The 18,876-nt window shown below is 35.2% G+C and overlaps 1 protein-coding gene across 2 annotated transcripts in view; it reads left to right on the forward strand.

Moving 5' to 3' along the window:
- Nucleotides 1-18,876, forward strand: part of LEMD3 (LEM domain containing 3) — a 59,462-nt gene that overhangs the window by 18,512 nt on the left and 22,074 nt on the right. For both annotated transcript variants that reach the window (XM_033117947.1, XM_033117946.1), the window contains exons 2-4: nucleotides 8,419-8,456; nucleotides 12,238-12,304; nucleotides 14,543-14,610. In XM_033117947.1, the coding sequence (XP_032973838.1) occupies nucleotides 8,419-8,456; nucleotides 12,238-12,304; nucleotides 14,543-14,610 (173 nt within the window). The remainder of the gene's footprint in view (nucleotides 1-8,418; nucleotides 8,457-12,237; nucleotides 12,305-14,542; nucleotides 14,611-18,876) is intronic.

Consider the following 18,876-nt stretch of genomic DNA (forward strand, 5'->3'; position numbering starts at 1 on the left):
GGTGTTGTACTTTCTGTCCATTGTGTTCATGTGGAAGCATGGGTTTCACTTTTAGGGTTCCATATATTGTAACCAACCAAAAAAACTCTTATTTAGCCTAGTTTACTGCATGTCGTAAATGCTTACATTTTGTTTCATCCAGTGGTTTTTTTTTTTTTTTTACCTAATTTTTTACCTCTTATTTCCCAAGTGACTTTTCATTTCTGTCTTGTTTCTTCCTGAGCTAAACGTCGAGATGTGACTTTAAGTACGTTGCTCATAAAGTCAGTGATGGGGATTTCCTTTTTAGCTCCAAATTCAGTTTTTATGTTTGTTGCAGTCATGCTTCAATCTCTGCTTTGTCTGTACATGTTGATGCCCTTTTTCCCTTTTATGTGAGCTATACTCCTTAGCCCTATTTGAAAACAACTATCATATAGAATTTTTTTAGTTCTGTTTATCTTTTCATTGCACTGCAGCTTCTCCAGCTTTCTTATTTGCATAGTGTCTGTGCTACGCAAAACTAAACTGGTGGTAGTATTTATTATCTCTAGTCATTGAAAATGTTGAAAACATACATTGTAATTGAAAATGTTACTAAGCAACATTTAATTGTGTGGGAAATACATGTTGCTTTATTGCCTCGGAGATAGGTTGTACAGTGTGTCCCAGAGCCTTTTTGGATCTCTGAATTTTCACTTAACGGTATTCTTTCAGAACAGACCTCATTGTAATGCAGTTTTACTTGTATTCTTAGGTAATGTAAACCTTGAGGAAGTGTTAGAGCCTAGCCTCCAGTGTGTAATGGTTAATGTTTAAGATCTCTTAATACAGTGAGCTGTCACCATGTTTAATAAATTCCAGTATTGCATTAGCATAAATTCCTTTGGGTGCCAAGTTATCTGTTGCACAGATGCTTGGTTTTATTTATAGGTGTGCATCTAACCTTTGTGGGTTGACTTGCTTTTATTTTTCTATTCACTTTTCACCGTGCAGTCGCATAATTATTTAACTGGCGTATGTGCAAAACTAGTTTTCAAGAAGAGATCTTTGAAAGTACTGAAAAAGCAGATCGCTCAAACTTTTGGACCTTGAGCAGTGTAGTAAGATAAAGCTCCCAGAATTTAAGTTGACACGCTGTTTTGCCTCTATTTGAATGTGTTCTTCTGTTGGGTAAACGACAGGGAGTGTCTTCACCTGAATTAGATGGAGACATTAGCCTGATCGCTTCTCTCTGAAGTTTTGAGCCACTAAGACTTGTGTGTGTGTGTGTGTGTGTGTGTGTGTGTGTTGGGATGGGGAGAGATTCATTGTTAACTTTATATTTTATATTATAGTAAGCTGTTGCTATTTTCTTAAAGTCTAAAGTCTTAAAGTCTTCTCTTGGATTAAACATATTTTTGAATGAGAACTTCAATTTTAGTTACTAGCCCATCCTCTATCCGTTAGTCTGTCTTTAAAAAATATATATTTCAGAGTAATTTGAAGGCATTAGTATACTTTACCCTTACGTACTTCATGCATGTTATTAACTCTAGTGAGGTTTTTCTTTTTTTAAGTAAAATTTGCATACAATCAGAATGCACAAATCTTTACCATCAGATGAGTTTTGACAAATCATCCAGCTATGTAACCTACATTTCTACAAATATAGAACATTACCTTCACCTCCAAAAGTTTTCTCACATCCAGTCACTACTCTATCACTGTTCTCATTTGTTCACCATAGATTAATTTTGCCTGTTCTAAAACTTGTAAGTGGATTCATAGAATACTCTTTTATAAAGCTTTTTTATTCACTCAGCGTGATATTTTTGAGATTCATCAGTGTTGCTTTTTCCAGTAGTTCATTCCATTTTATTATTCTTGGTTTATTTTTAAGGCTCAAATGTATTTTAGGCAGAAATTATTTGCTCCTTCCTGAATTCTTAAGACACACTGTACTAAACTCCAAGGAGGTATTGATTACATTACACATCACTCATTTATCTCCACTACTAACTACTTAAGCAGCAGGCTCTCAGAACATGGTGTATAGAATATGCTCCGTAAATACTTGTTGAACAGTTTGTGGTTAGAAGTCTTTCTTACAGCTTTTGTTACAGAGATCCCAAAGTTGGGGTACAGTTATAATGTGAATTAGCCTTTGAATAAAGACAAATTTCAATTATAGTCTGTTACCGATTTTGTTTCCCTAGGGAATCATTTTTACAGTGAGTAAATATCAGACTTTCAAATGACCAAAAGGTCGAAGGAGACCATAATGTTCTTTATCATAAAAAGATGAAGAATAAGAACCAACCAAATAATAAGGCTATTACCAATTTAATTATGAGTTTTGATCTTTTATTTACTTGGACATACTTCAGTTTTCATTATGTTCTTCCTACTTTGATGTCCACATTTAAAGCCCCTTTTATTTTTATTTCATAGAATCATTATGGATGTTCCGTTATCTTTTAAAAATAGCTTATTTGGAAGTAGCACGGGATTGTTGCCTCTTAAAATAGGGCAAGTGAAAATCTGGGAGTCCTATAGGATATGAAAAGTGGAGAAGCTTTTGAATTTTTCCCTCCTTCCCTTTTTCGTTCATTATCCCCGTCGAGGTCTGTACCTCTGTAAATCTAGGTAGACAGGTGGAGTTAAGATGGAAAGGTTATTTATGATTAGAACAAGGGTGGTACAAGAGTTGACCCTGGCCCAGCTATACAGTAGACAGTTTTGTCCATGAAACTTGTTCTGTATTGATTGTTGATTTAATGTCAGTATTCATAGTAATTAATTAAGAATACTTGAAGTGACTTGTTCCTGTCTTTTAGAATGACCATAACACACACACATACGTCTTATAGAGCTGTGAAATAACTGGCAAGGTGCAGAGAACACATGGGCAACGTGCTGTGTGGCAGAGGAATGTACTGCCTCGTGTACTGTCCATTTTTAGGTTAGTCTGGCTGCTGGCGTAATGCGGAAGTGTTGGCCACACAGGTGCAGTGTTCTGCAGCTGTTGGAAACATTTGCCCCCCACCTCCCACTTCTTCACTATAATTATGCTCTGTTTAAACCATTAATGCTAGAAGATGGGATTTGAGAATTTGAATGTCTGTTTACAAAAAGGTACAACTCACAGAGAGAATTAATCATTAGGCAGCTGTATTTAACTGCCTAGATGACTTGAAGTTTTCAAAGAATGACGGAATATCCATGTTAGTTGTAATCACCATGCTGCACGTTACATCCCCAGACTTGACTAATCTTGTAACTGGAAGTTTGTCTCTTTGACCAATATATCCTCATTTCCCCCCACTCCGCAGCCCGTGGTAACCACCATTCTACTCTCTATTTCTCTGAGTTTTATATTCCACATATAAATGATCATACAGTATTTGACTTCCTTTGTCTGACTTACTTCACTTAATGTAATGCCCATTTAACGTCCATGCATGTTGTTGCAAATGGCAGGATTTCCTTCTTTCTCATGGCTGAATAATATTCGTGTGTGTGTGTGTGTGTGTGTGTGTGTGTGTGTGTGTGTGTTTACGTACACATACCTTTTTTTATCCATTCATCCATTGCCAGTTAGGTTGTTTCCATATCTTGGCTATTGTGAATAATGCTGCAGTGAACATGGGGGTGCGGATATCTTCAAGATTCTGTTTCCCTATAGATTTCTACTCAGAAGTGGAATTGCTGGATTGTATAGTAGTTCTTTTTTTAATTGTTTGAGGAACTTCTATACTGTTTTTTTTATGTGCCCACCAACACAGTTTACGTTCCCACCAACAGTGCACAAGTGTTCCCTTTTCTCCACGCCCTTACCAGCATTTGTTACCTTGTCTTTTTGAGGATAACCATTTTAACAAGTGTGAGGTGTTTCGTTGTGGTGTTGATTTGCATTTCCCTGATGATTAGTGATGTTGAGCACCTTTTCCTATACCTGTTGGATATTTGTATGTCTTCTTGAGAAAATCGTCTATTCAGTTCCTCCTAACAGAATATTTTTGTTTACTAATAATTGATAGTAGTTTCCAGTATTCAGAACAGAAAAACACCAAGGCTGACTGAAGCTTGCTGTGCTGATTCAGGGAAAGCATCCTGAATGAACTATTTCCTCAGTTTTCCTGATTCATGAATAGCAAATTATTTGTTCTCTAAATGCTTAGGACTCTTAAACTTAATCATGAGAGTGCCCTTCCTACTATGTGTGTCTTCCTTATAAAGAATAAGCCAGATAACATGCTTCAAATTTGCTAAGGTTTCTTACTCAGACTAATATGTATTAATAAAAGTTTTCAAGGCCCTATGTTATCGGTACCTATTGACTCCCTTTAAATAATCTTACCATTTTGACTTCATTTCTTGCTACTTGTCCTCTCATCCACTCTGCTCCATATCCAGGAGTAACATGGCAGGCCTGCTCACTTCACAGCCTGTATGTACACTTCTTGTTCTGTCTATAAACCACTTTCTTCAGGTATCCATCCACATGGCTGTTCCCTCTGCTCCCTCAGGTTTCTATTCAAATGCAGTCTTCTTAGTATGGCCTTCTCTGACCATTTGATTTAATGTTGCTTCTCTCCCTCACATGTCAAGTACCATTCCTGCTGTTTTACCTCTATAGCACTTAGGACCATTTGACATGCTATATACAGTGGTTCCTCGGTTTTCTAATATAATCCGTTCCGAAAGACGTTCGAGTTCTGAAACGTTTGAAAACCGAGGCACGGTTTCCTCATAGAAAGTAATGCAAAATGGATTAATCTGTTCCAGACCTTTAAAATCAACCCCTAAAACTGCAAATTTAGCATGAATTTTACTGTCTAATGATACCATAGATCCATAAAATTTACGGCGTTCGTAAACCGAAATGTTCGTCAACAGAGATGTTTGAAAACTGAGGTACTACTGTATTTTAAAAATATATTTGTTTGTTGTCTCTTATAACCCCTTGAAGAACATAAGCTCCTTGAAGGTAGATATATTTTTTATTTTATTCATGGCCACGTTTCTGGTGCACAAAGTACTCAATAAATATTTGTTAAATGTTTATATTTCTTTCTGAATTGTACTAGAACTTTGGTCACCACAGACTTTTTCGTTTACTGCCATCAAGTGACCAAAATGGAGCCTTTCTGAGAACACCAATTTATTTGGTCAACATTAAACATATACTTTGTGACTACATTTATAGGTTGTTATACGTCACTCTGCCGCCCCCACCCCGCCCCTGGGAATTTATATATAATGGTTGATAAATTTGATCTTAGCCTAAGAGAATAAAACAAAACTTTACATTTGACAGAAAGGATCAGTAAAACTAGTAACATTTTTGGAATTGATGTGGGAGAGAGAGATTTGGAGAGTCAACAATGTGTCTTATAAATAAGTAGGAAAGGATCACAAGATGAGAATTAGTTCCTTGACGCAAATGTGATGGGCAATCATCAGACAGTTTTGAGGGGTCTAGTAGTATAATTAAAGAGAAACATTTTTAGGAGTTTGATTTTTACAGTCTATTTAGTTTAAAGGAAAGAGAAGTCAAAATATTAAGGACATTTACAAAGAAAAGTTTGGTATATTTGAAGTTTGAAATAATCTGAACAAGAAAATTTAAGGAGAAATGGCCAAACAAGGAGAATTTGAGAAAAAGTAGTAATGTCAGTGGTGTAGGGTATAAAAGAGGACAATACCAGGTCTAAAATGGCTTCAAGGTTGTACCTTTTAGGGATGGAAGTGTAAAGTTTGAAATAACAACTTGGCATTATCATTGCTTTAGGATAAGGGATAAGAACTATAACTTATTCTCAGGTCCATCCTTAGAAAAGAGGCTAATAAATGAGGTGGCAATTTTTGGCTGTGGAATGCTTTTGTAATACTGTTTCTTCTCTACAATTGCCTAGTAGGCAGGGAAGGGAGAAATATTTTCACTAGGGGTAAAACATGTGTTGTTTCTATTAAAGATTGTAGGTAATTTGGATAAGATAAAAGATACTCATGTGGTTTTAGAAATACTGAAATGATTTGGTGGAAGAAAAGTTAGATGTATAAAGGTACTTCTTTTGAAAATTTGAGGGCTTTTGGTTTGTTAGAATTACTGTTTTTAGATGGCATTTCCTTTCTAAAACTTAACCTCAAGGCTACATTTTACTTATGTTGTCAATTCAATAGATTTGTCTGTTAATTTAATAGGTGACAGTTGTCATAGGAAATTGGGGAAAATTCTTTTTAACAGAAGATGTGTAGGATGGAAAGTATATTTTTGGCTTTTTAAATATGTTATACTCTTGGATATCTTAGCCCAGGAGACAAGAGGCAGAAATCTAGAACGTTACAAAGGACAGAGCGCTGTTTTTCAACAGAATTATTGTTCTGCTCTTTGGCTTTCACTTTGTTATCTTATCCTTCTCCCTTCCTAGTTGCTCAGAACATACCATCTCCAACTTCCTGCAGAATTTAACACTTTCACTTCAGTGCTAACACACAGTGTAGAATAAAGGGTGGATTTAGCCTAGATAGCATAACCAGCACTTTTCAGGTGCTGATAGTATGTCCAGAGCTATGTTTGGCTCCAGGCATGTGCGTACAAACGTAAAGGACATGGTCCCTGTTGAGAGAGGCTTCCAGTAGAGCAGTCTAGTGGGAGAGCATCACAGTCTATCTACAGCAGTACTTTCGTAGTGATACTCGAGCTAGTTTTCCATTTAATAATCTGGAAAAAAAATAATTTTGTATCCAGTCAAAAAGTAATGTTGTCATGGCTTTTCTTCATAGACATTAAAACCTGTGTTTTAGAATTGCATGTTTTAACATATTTTAGAATTATTCTTCTGATGAAGAGCAAATAAAATACCGGTTTTTTAGTACTGTTTGACCAATTTTAACCAGATTTTTATTTTAGCTAGATTAACAAGACATTATTTGGTAATATATTTAACTAAAAATAGCTTTATTTTAAATTGTTCAAATTTTACATTAATAAAAATTAATGTTACTAAAAAGCATCTTTTTAGTGCCAAGAGTGTTCTGATTCTTAACGTTTCATTTAATCTTTAAGCTACATTATTTCTTCTTCCTATTCCCCTATTGAGTACTTTCGATATTTCAAAAATTTTTCTTTCCCAGCATTAAAACTCTGTTGCTCTATAGAAAAATGTTGTCTAAAAATCCATTAGCAAAATTGCTTTAGATGATAGGAGGATATGTTTTTTTCCTTGCTTTTTTACTGTACCTTGTTAAACTGGTCTCACACATGAACTTTCTTAGAATCAGGCAGTTCCTAGTTCCTATGGGACTTCCTGTTTTCTCAAATAAAAATAGAAAAGCACCTCAGAAAGGAAACCTAGTCAGTGTGAAGTACTTTGTAGGCTGAGTCAGTCTCAGTTGTGACCTGGATTATAGAGCTCCAGGTATCAAAGCTTTGAATATTTTCCCATTTAAAAATAGATGATAAGGAGGAGATTCGAAATAATAATCACGAGAGATGCTGCATATTCAGCCATAAACTTACTTGTATCTTTTTTGGCGGGATGGGGTGGGTATAAGGAGGTTGGATGGAAAGTGGTAAATCCTTTCCTTATAATATAATATTTGTTGGAAATTCAAAGTTGTTTAATACTGAGACTTAATTCTTAGCTATTTTGATCTATTTGTTTCTTGCCGCTTTTCCAGATTTTAGCAAGGATCAGGAAGGGTTTTTTAAAAAAAATCATTGGAGTCAGAATTCTAAATGAATTATTCAGTTTTAAAGCATCTAAGATAGGATCTAATTTTAATTCAAAATAGCTAAGAATTAAGTAGATTTTCACAAGTAGTAACTGCTTTTAGAAATTTTTTGAAGAGAAACCAAGTAAAGGTGGAAACAAATGATACAGTCATTAACAGTAACAATAATAGGTGACACATATTAAGTGTTTGAGGCCATGCCAAGCATGTTTTTTGATTTATCTCTTAATCCTCACAACAGCAATGTAAGGTAGGTGTCACTGTTACATCCTTACTTTATAGAAGAGGAAACTACAATTTAGAGTGGCTAAGTAGTTGTTAGTTCAAGGTCATGTTGCTGTTAGGTTGGTGCAAAAGTAATTGCGGTTTAAAAGGTTAATAATTGCAAACCCTGCAGTTCCTTTTGCACCCACCTAACAGTAAGTGATGGAGCTGGGACTTGAACCTGGCTGCTCTGACACCGGAGCACCTTCTTTCAGTTATTACAGAAAATAGTAATACCGCAGTTTCAAAGTGAGCATGGTAAGTATAGTAAGTCTGAAAAATCACTTCCCCAGCCTTTTATCATCAGTTTGTTTACATTTTATTTCGCATATTTACATTCTGTTTTAGCAAAGTACATGCTGGCATTTCAAACGACTTGTTCAGGTGGATTCTAATTCTCATTTTTAAATGATGCTAATAGTTCTCTTTCTCTCTTTTTTCTTTTCTTGATAGTAAAAAACCCCTTTGATGAAACATTTGGAAAAATACAAGTAAGTAAAAGGTCATAATACTGATACTTTGTTTCGTGTTTTATGTGATAAAAGTATTAGGATGACTATCAAATAAAAATAGTAATTTAGAAAAGTTTTTTTAGGCTGAAATAATAAATTTTCTTATTTTGAGTATTCCGTAACTATAATATAGTTAAATCCAACGCAGATTTTCTCCTAAGAGCTGAACTGTTTATCACTTTAAGGTAAAAGCCAACTGTCCAGTAAAATGGCAGTGGTATGTCATCTGGGGTCCTGGTCTTACCCCTACAGGTATGCCTGTTTTCGTCAGTTGTTGGATCTCCTAGTAGATTTTTGTCTTCTTTGACCTCATCTTGTTTCTCTCTGGATTTTTTTGCTCATTGGCACGTCCATTCAGCCATTAGGGAGGAAAAGGATTTAGAAAGAAACATCCCTCAGGCTTCCTATGTATGATTATGATCCTTTGCTTTTTAAAGGATCTATAATATTTTAACCTAAATTTTACTCACATGAAAATATTTTTCACTTATACATCATTATACGCACTTCAAACCTTATGATATTTGAGTTTATATTACACATAATTAGTTATTAATTTTTTTTATAGGAACTGACAGTAATATACAGTAGTAAACATTGTTTGTTGTGATGAAGAGTGTATAATAATGTGTAATCACATCTACAGAATATTAACTTTAGATTGTTAGAGTGAGACTTTGTAATGATTATAGTAATACTCTATTGTGGTGATAATTTGTTTTCCAAATAAGTTGCCTTTATCAGTTACAGTATTATGTGCAACACTGCTACTGGTATCATAATTTAAATTTGTACATGTACTCACTGAATATTGGGAAATACAAGACTTTATTTGCTTCTGTGTGATTTTCCCCATTGGGGAAGCTAAAGTTCTGAACCTCTAAATAATAGTAATAATTGTAAAAAGATGATGGCAGTTCACTTACATTGCATACTTGTTCTGTACCAGGCACAATGCTAGGTGTCCAAAATCCATTATTATCGTTTCATCAGAGACTTGATACAAACAATTAAAAATGTCTTTGAGGAGAAAATTGGCTGAGGATAGAAGAGGGAAATATTTAAAGGTGACAGTGTATCAGAAAATTGGGTACAGCCACCCCACAGTTTGATTTACAACCCCATCCCCCAAAAGAATAAGAACTTTGCTTCAGAGAATGAATGATATGTGTTACTAAAAGAAAACCTGGACCTTGCCAAAACAATTAAAAGGTAGCTGTCTCAAATCATAAAATTATTTTTGTTTAATGAAAGGTTACTTGAAAGCTTACTTTAAGTATGGACTTATTGGTAGATCTTTAACTTGCTTTCAGGGTGATTAGGAAAGCCACTGGTTAGACACATTTCGAGCTGAATGTTAGGAGACAATCTGAAAAGCAAACTGGGGTGAAACTCCAAGCCAATGTAAGTTTCTATAAAGAAAGTAACTTTCAATTTTGATCTGTCTACTTTACAGATGTTCTTCTAGTTTAGTATACTGATGATAAATTCCTTTTTTTCTCAAAATTGATTTGTTTACGTTAATAACATAGTCCATAAAAACTATTTAGATTATAATTTAGGTGATCATTTTGACATATAGATATTCATTTTGAATGAGTTGCCATTGGAAAAATAATTCTTGAAAAAATTATAGTTGAGCTTTTTGGGTGTTTAAATTCTTTGTCTGAGAGTATAACAGTATGTATGTTATCTTACCCAGTATGAGATGCAGTTATCTGATCAGGTTTTGTTATTTCTTTTACTTAACTAGTCCAGGGTTAATATCTGTCAATTAAAAGATGAACTGTATTCCCAGGCCTCTGATGTTCATTAAAGAGGTAATCACAGAGGGCAAGTGTCACATTTTTGGGTTTAGTTTTATTTTCGAAAGGAGAGTGGGGATGGACGTGATCAGAGTATATAAAACAAAAAGAAATCAGTCACTTTTCCAGGTGAGATAGGAAACAAACTGCAAATCTCTCAACTACTTTAATCCCAGAACTTAATCAGATTTACCTTGGTTTTATGATCAAGTTCCCAAGCTGCACTATTATTGGAACTCCTTCTCATGCTATTATATTGAACATATTTATTAAAAATGATTTTGTGGTTTTATGTATCACAAATGCATAGCTTTCAGGATCCTGGTGTTCAGTCCCTGCAGTTACTTTTTGAAGTCTAATTTTTACAGTTTGGGTGTTTAAGCTTATGTGAAGATAAGGACTGGCTTGATTTAGAATCTGGTTGAGATAAAGTTGAGAAGGGTAAAAAGCAAAAGGGTTGGAGAAGTAGTCAGCGGAAGGAACGTCCCTAGTCTCTGTCAACCATCTCACATAAAACCAGGGCCTTTGGTGGTAGCGTCATGGAGCCTTTGATGAGTTTTCTTCTTCCTGTAGTGTTGCTGTGTAAAGCGTCATTGACAAAAGCATGCCACTCACAGTGTGCAGACTTCTGCCTCTGAACATACAGCATGGAAACAAATGGATGAGGTTGCATGTTATTGGGCATATGTGTTATTACTTTCCCAGCTTTTTACAGCTTCCCTGAATTTGCCCCTGGCCATATTCATCCAGTAATCCTGTTTTGTAGACACTTCAGGAAGAAAGGAGATAATAAAGACACAGCCCCCTCATAAATCATGAATTTATTTCAAGTAGTGTAATAAGCTGTTATTAGCCCTTTTCCTAACCTACCCTTCCCCGTTACTTATATTGGTTGGTCTCTTCATTATGATTGCTCTTCCATTGAGGGTCTCATTGCTTTAGATTCATTGGCAGTGTGCACAGACATTGCAACAGTCTCCTCTCTGGTCTCCTTTCATATATACGGTCAGAGTAATATTCCTGAGGCCCAAGTCTGTTTTACTTTCTTCCTCCTAAATTTCCAGAATGAAGTAAAAGTCTGTTTTGGTATCTAGGGCTCTCTAGCAGTTTATTCCAAACTACTTTTCCAGTAGCTTGCTGAGTCAAAGTAGGTTACTGGTTTTGTAAGAAATAGAACCAGTGGTTTTATGCCTGCATGCCTTTGCTCATGCTGTTCCTTCTGCTTGAATGCTGGTCAGTTCCCTTCTTCCTGTGAATCTCAACTCAGATATTCTCTTCCATGAATGGATCTTCCCTTCCCTCCCTCTTCTGTACTTACAATACATTGTATTTTGTTTGCAACTTTAATATAACACTTAATATGTATTTTGCCCTTGAGAACAGGAACTGTCTTGTTCATTGTGTCTCGCTTTGCTGAGAACTGTCTTAATTCTTAGTAGATATTCATTAAATGTTTGTTTTACTTTAATGGTTCATAAATTTATACAGGGTCACTTTGGGAGCCTAGCGGTAGTTGAAGGTCAATCCAAGTGTCCATACTCATTCACTTATTTGGTTGAGTCAGATTAAACAAAACATGAAGGGCAGCCTGGAAGAAAACAGTGTCATAAGAGCAATATACATGAGCATGCAACTGTTTGGGGGGGGCGGGGGGGATTGGGAGTATTGTTTTGGTGGTTGGGAGATTTTATTGTGTATGAAACCTATTTTAGCACTGAACTTAGTGCCCATTTCCCAATCCTTGAGAAAGTAAAATATTTAGAGTAGTAATTTAGATTTTTAAGTTTAGGTTTCTTAGAATATGGTAGCCATTGTTTAAATATGAATGTCTTTTAGATTATGTAGGTTCTATGATTTTACATTTCTTTATGTTTTTCATTTTGAATAAGATTATTATTTGGTATATGTATTTTTCTTGGAATTAGGTATTTTATAATAATTTCTTTTAATTTTAGGAAAGTGAAAAAAATCTTATTATGAACACTTTATACAAGCTTCATGATCGATTGGCACAGCTTGCAGGTAATTGTTTTAACAATCATAATCTCTGAAAATGTTTTGAAAATTAATTTGCATATGTAATATGCTATATCAGTAGAAATGGTTTTTCCCAGTGTCACGTTTGTGAAATATTTTTCTTTAGAAGTTTATTGCCTATGTGGAGTGGGTTTTTATTTTCCCAATCAGGTGTCTTTTTTCTACCTACCATATGTATTAGATGAAATATATATGTATATTATATAACATAATACTGAAGTCAAATTTCTTTACTGCATTAATAGTAACAAAATTTGGGAAGCTTAAGTATCAATTGAATTGGGTAAGCAATGAATTAAATTAACTAACATCCTAGATTAAATATAAAAATGCAGATTTTCCTTTAATGGTTGTCATAAAGTAAATATATTCTAGAATATTTTCTCCTGACTCATTGCATTTTCTTTATATTCTTCTCTTACTAAGTCTTTGAGAGTTTTCAGGTATCAACATGTCTGCAACTAGAATAATAACATGGGTGAATTGGTATCAAGTTTAGCACCTATGGGTAGCAGCTTATCTGTTTATTACCTTTTGACCTTTGTAGTTATTCTTATTTCACATACAATCTGAAAGAAGAGACTTTGGATTCTCTTATGTATAGTTACAAGAAAAGAAAAACGAAGTTTTCCCAACGTTTGTATGTAGCAGATCCTTTTGTAGAAATCAGGTCATTGGAGTAGCCTGGAGGTAAACGTGGAACTCCTGTGGTGCTTGCCATAGTGGCATTTAGGATCCTGACAGTTTCCCATCCTCTCACTAGTCTTTGTTTTTTTCCTTTGGGTCCTTAATTCTGGTCAGTTTATAGGCTTATAATTCTGTGTATATCACTAAAGTCCTTTTTTTTGTATTCACTGACGAACTGTCATACTCACTGCAAGCTAATTACATGTGTTTGGTCTGCTGTAACACCCAGAAATAGGTTAAGAACATACTGTAGCTGGGAATTCCTGATGTTGCTACCACAAGGTTCTACAGCTGTCTCTGTAGCATTGTTTTACGAAGTGTGCTAGATCAGCATAATCTGAGGTGCTTTTAAAGATGTAGATGGCTTCCTCTAGTGAAGGGGTTGGCAAACTTTTTCTTGTGAAAGGGCCAGATAGTACATTTTTTAGGCTTTGTGGGCTAGACTGTCTCTGTCGCAACTACTCAATTCTGCCATTATAGCATGAAAGCAGCCATAGATAATACATAAATGAGCAAGTGTGGCTGTCTTCCAATAAAACTTCATTTATAAAAACCAGTGGTAGGCCACATTTGCTTTATGGGCTGTAGTTTGCTGGTCTCTGCTGTAGATCTATGGAATCTGAATCTCTGAGGATGCATGATAAAGTTTGAAGACTTACTTGTTCTTCTAATAGGTATTTCTTCCCCTTTTACGGCTATGGCCACTAAAATCTGGCTATTTGAGCAAACCTATAAATAGGAACATGGTTTCGTTTAGGATAGAAAAATTTGCCAAGGATTTTACTTTAAGTATTGTACTTTTATGTTAAAAAAATTGTTTTAATTACTTGAAAGAAACAGGGCAGGAAAATCTTACATTTAAAGTTCAATATGAGGATAATTGATCTCTAATAACCATGGATAGCCTGAAAGAAAAGGCTTTGTATTCTTTTATACATAGTTATAAGAAAAGGGAAATGTCGTTTTCTGAACTTTTATATGTAGTACATCCCTTTGTAGACACCAGATCATAGCTAGAAGCTTCTATCTAATTTCCCTGATGATCTGTGGTATAATAATTTTTAGGGCACGTACATCCCTTGTTAAAGAAGGGCTTAGTTATACTCTGAAAATGTATGTTTTAATTAAACCTTATTTGAACACTTGAATTATTAGTTTGAGTGATAACTAATAAGTAAGTTAGCACAGTAAATTTTGCCGCTTGAAAAATAATACATCTATGGAGGGTCTTCTGTGTTCCAAGATCTGTGTATAGACTTTAGTGTGACTAACAATGGCTAACAATTTCGTTGGGAATATAAGAGGAAGGTATGTTCTTATTTAAACTGAAATGCATTTAAAGGTTGTGGTTTATGTAAAAATAATTGTTTACTCACAGGAATTTTTTTCTAAAAATTATAAATATTGCTCATCTTTCTTTACTGATTATAATAATATAACCAATAGTTGTAATTTGTAAAATATTTTGATTAACATTTGTTTTATTCTGTTGAACATAGTACTGATTCAAAATTAATAATATGCTAATCTTTTCAGGAGATCATGAATGTGGCAGTTCTAGTCAGAGAACACTTTCTGTCCAGGAGGCAGCTGCATTTTTAAAAGTAAGCAGTGAAATTAGAATTTTAATAGCTATGTTCTTAAAGTTTATATAAATCATTACAATTTATATCAAAAGTACTATGCATTTGATTAATTGCACTGTTAAAAGCTTGGATCTGCTGTTTGGTGTGATATGAACAGATAAAGCAGAATTACTCAGCATTTTTTGTTCTATTTTGCTTTGAAGCATTCTCTATGAGAGAATGCACATTAATTTGTAAAGGAAATAAAACAATAGTGGTGAGAGAGAAATTGAGATAGGTAAGTAGCATGTCAGAAAGCAAGTATCGTCTATCCATTGTCATTTACTTCAAATCTTCTGCCCTAGATAAATTTCATCTCAGGGTACTAAGAGAACTTGCAGATGAATTTTATAAACCACTGGTAGTAATCTTTAGGAAATCCTAGATGAGAGGAAAGGTACTTGAAGGTTAAGATGGACAAGTGTCATTCTGATTTCCAAAAAGAAGAGAGTGGATTTTGAAAACCATACTGATGAGCTTGATTTCAGTCCAGTTCTATAAAGATAATTCCATAAAGCTGTGAGCACTTGCAGTGGAAATGCTGATCCCTAGAAGCTGGCATGGGTTCATTGAGAATATGTCATGTCATACAAACTTCATTTCCCCCTTTTTTTATTGTGATAAAAAGCACAACATGAGATCTACCCTATTGACAAAGTTTTAAGTGTACGGTACAGTATTTTAACTATATGCATAACATTGTACTTAATTAAGATCTCTAGAACTTTTTCATCTTGGGTGACTGAATCTTATACACATTACACAGCAGCTATTCATTTCCCCCTCCTCCAGTCCCTGGCCACCATTTCACTTTCTGTTTCTATGACTTTGACCACAGTATATACCTCATATAAATGGAATCATGCAGTATTTGCCTTCTGTGACTGGCTTAACATGTCCTCAGGGTTCATCCATGTGGTAACATATGGCAGGATTTCCTTTTTGTAATGCTGAATAATATTCCTCTGTGTGTGTGTGTGTGTGTGTGTGTGTGTGTGTGTGTGTAAACCACATTTTCTTTATACATTGCTCTGTTGGTAGACATTTAGGTTGTTTCCACTTTTCGGCGATTATGAGTAATGCTGTGGTGAAAATGCAGGTGTCTCTTAAACCCTGTTTTCAATTCTTTTGGATAAATACCCAGAAGTGGGATTGCTGGGTCATATGATAGTTCTATTTTTAACTTTTTTTAGGAACCTCCATACTGATTTCCATAATGGCTACACCATTTTACATTCCCACTAATAATTTCCAAGTGTTCCCGTTTCTCCACATCCGTGAAAACACTTGTTTTTTAATAAAGGCCACCAGGCTAATAGTTATGTCTCACTGTGGTTTTAACTTGCATTTTCCTGATGATTAGTGATGTTGAGCATCTTTTAATTTACCTATTGGGCATTTGTATGTCTTCTTTAGAGAAATGTTTATTCAAGTCCTTTGCCCATTTTTAAATCATGTTTTTTGATTTTTTTGTTACTGCGTTGTAGGAGTTCCTTATTTATTTTGGTTGTTTAACACTTATCAGATATATGATGTGCAAATATCTTTTCCCATTTTGTAGGTTGTCTTTGTTGATTCTTTCCTTCACTGTGCAGAAGCTCTTTAGTTTGATATATAGTCCTACTTGTCTGTTTTTTATTTTGTTGTTTGTGCTTTTGGTGTCACGTCCAGAAAAATCACTGCCAAGACCAATGTCATGAAGCTTTCTCCCTGTATATTCTTCTAGGAGTTTTATAGTTTCATGTCTTAGGTTTAAATCTTTAATCCGTTTTGTGTTTATTTTTGTATATAGTGTAAAATAAAGGTCCAACTTCATTTATTTACATGTGGAAATCTAGTTTTTTTTAACACTAATTGTTGAAGAGACGGTCCTTTTCCAATTGTGTGTTCTTGGCACCGTTGTCAAAAATCAGTTGACTTATATGTGCATGAATTTCTCTATTTTCTTCCATTGGTGTATGTGTCTGTCTTTATGCTAGCACTATCATACTGTTTTGATTACTATAGCTTTGTGATATGTTTGGAAGTCAGAAGTGTGAGGCCTCTAGTTTTATTTGTTCTTACTCAAAATTGTTGGACCATCTTTGCATTTCAGGAACAAATCAACTTGGTCATGGTGTATGATTTTGTAATGTGCTGTTGAATTTGGTTTGTTTGTATTTTGTTGAGGATTTTTTGCATTTATATTTCAGGGATATTGGTCTGTACTTCTTGTAGTGTCTTTGTTTGGCTTTGGTATCAGACTAATGCTGGCTTCATAAAATGAATGTGGAGGTGTTCCCTCCTCTTGAATTTTTGGGAAGAATTTGAGAAAGGCTAGTGTTAATTCTTATTTAAATGTTTGGTAGAATTGTCCAGTGCAATCGTTGAGTTCTGGACTTTATTTTTTTGGGAGATTTTTGATGACTGGTTATATCTCCTTACTAATTATAGGTTTGTTCAGGTTTTGTATTTCTTTGTGATTCAGTGTCGGTAGTTTATGTTTCTAAGAATTTATCCATTTCTTCTAGATTATCCAATTTGTTGGTGAATAATTGTTCATAGTAGTCTCTTCTGATCCTTTGTATTTCTGTGATATCACTCGTAATATTCTCTTTTATTTTTTATATTTATTTGAACCTTCTCTTTTTCTTAGCTAAGGGTTTGCTAATTTTTTTGATCTTTTCAAAAAACCAACTCTTTGTTTCATTGATTTCGTTTTCTCTATTTTGTGTATTTTTGCTCTGATCTTTATTATTTCCTTCTGCTAATGTTGGGCTTAGTTTGTTCTTTTTCTAGTTTCTTGAGGTGTAAATTGGGTTGTTTGTTTGAGCTTTTTTCTTTTTTAATGTACGCGTTTACCACTATAAACTTCTTAGTACTGCTTTTGTTGTATCCCATAAGAGGCTGTTGGGCTTCTTGAATCTGAATGTCCCATTCTTTCCCCAGATTTGGGAAGTTTTCATTCATTATTTCTTCAAATATGTTTTCACCCCCTTTCTTCTCCTTTTGGGACTTCCATAATGCATATATTGATCTGATTGATGATGTCCCAGAAGGTTCCTTAAGCTTCCTTCACTCTTTATTGTTTGTTCTTTTTTGTTCCTCTGACTGGTAATTTCAAATAATGTCTTTGAATTTCTTGATTCTTTCTTCTTTCTTCTGCTTGATTAAGCATGCTGTTGAACCCATCTAGTGAAGTTTTCAATTTAGTTAAATTATATTTTTCAGCTTCAAAATTTCCATTTTTTAAAATGTTTTCTCTTTATTGATATTCTCATTTTATTCATGATTGTTTTCCTGAGCTCGTAGAACATATTTGTGACAGTGATTGTGAATTTTTTGTCAGGTGGTTCATATTCAGTTCCTTTAGGGTCAGTTTCTGGAGATTTATTTTGTTCCTTTAGTTGGGCCGTATTTCCTTGCTTTCTTCACATGCCTTGCTACTATGGGTTGGGATATATGCACTTGAAAACACAGCCACATCTCGCCATCTTTATGGACTATCTTCATGCAGGGGAAGACCTTCAACAGTGAGCTCAGAGAGAGATTCTGGTGTCCTCCCAAACCTGTCCTGTGGATGCATCTTCTCTGGACTTGCCGGTATAAATTGCCAGCTCGAGAGTTTTTGCAAGTTTCTTTTCTCTGGAGCTTGTAACTCTTTGCTCCCTCTGGTGCCTGTCCGCTGTACTGCAGGTCCTCTGGAGCAGCAGCAAGTTGTCCAGCTCTGGTTTGTTCTCAGCAGCCTTCACGCATCTAGAATATGTTGGGTCTTGTCAGTGCTCTGAGGAAGGTGCTACAGACACCAGTCCCTGGGGCAGCTCCCTGAGAAACTGGAACATTGGACGCACGCTCCAACTCTTCCCTTCCTCAGAGAGAGATGAGGAGTTGGGGAATTTCTCCCACTCATTCTGCACTGAGCTGCGGGGAGGGGCAATGGTGAGTGAGTGTGTGCTAGTTTAAACCATTCATTGCCTTTGCTCTCGCCGGCCACCAGCGAGGTGCCCTTATCTGTCAGTGCCTGGATTCAGGCGGGACTGAAACCCGTCCCACTGGTAGCGTCCTGCAAAGTCTGAACATTAGACGTATGGGCCAGTCTTCTCTTTCCGTCCTCAAGGAGAATCCACGAATTGGGAATTTTCCCTCAACTGCACCAGACTGTGCCAGGTGTGTGAGTGCTACAAATTTTCCTACCAGTTTCCATGCAGCTAGTTTCAGGCCTGCTTGGGGTGCAGGACCCTCTTAGCTGATTTCTGAACTTGCTAC

This window comes from Rhinolophus ferrumequinum, chromosome 10 (genome assembly GCF_004115265.2).
Source record: "Rhinolophus ferrumequinum isolate MPI-CBG mRhiFer1 chromosome 10, mRhiFer1_v1.p, whole genome shotgun sequence".
Lineage (NCBI taxonomy): Eukaryota > Metazoa > Chordata > Mammalia > Chiroptera > Rhinolophidae > Rhinolophus > Rhinolophus ferrumequinum.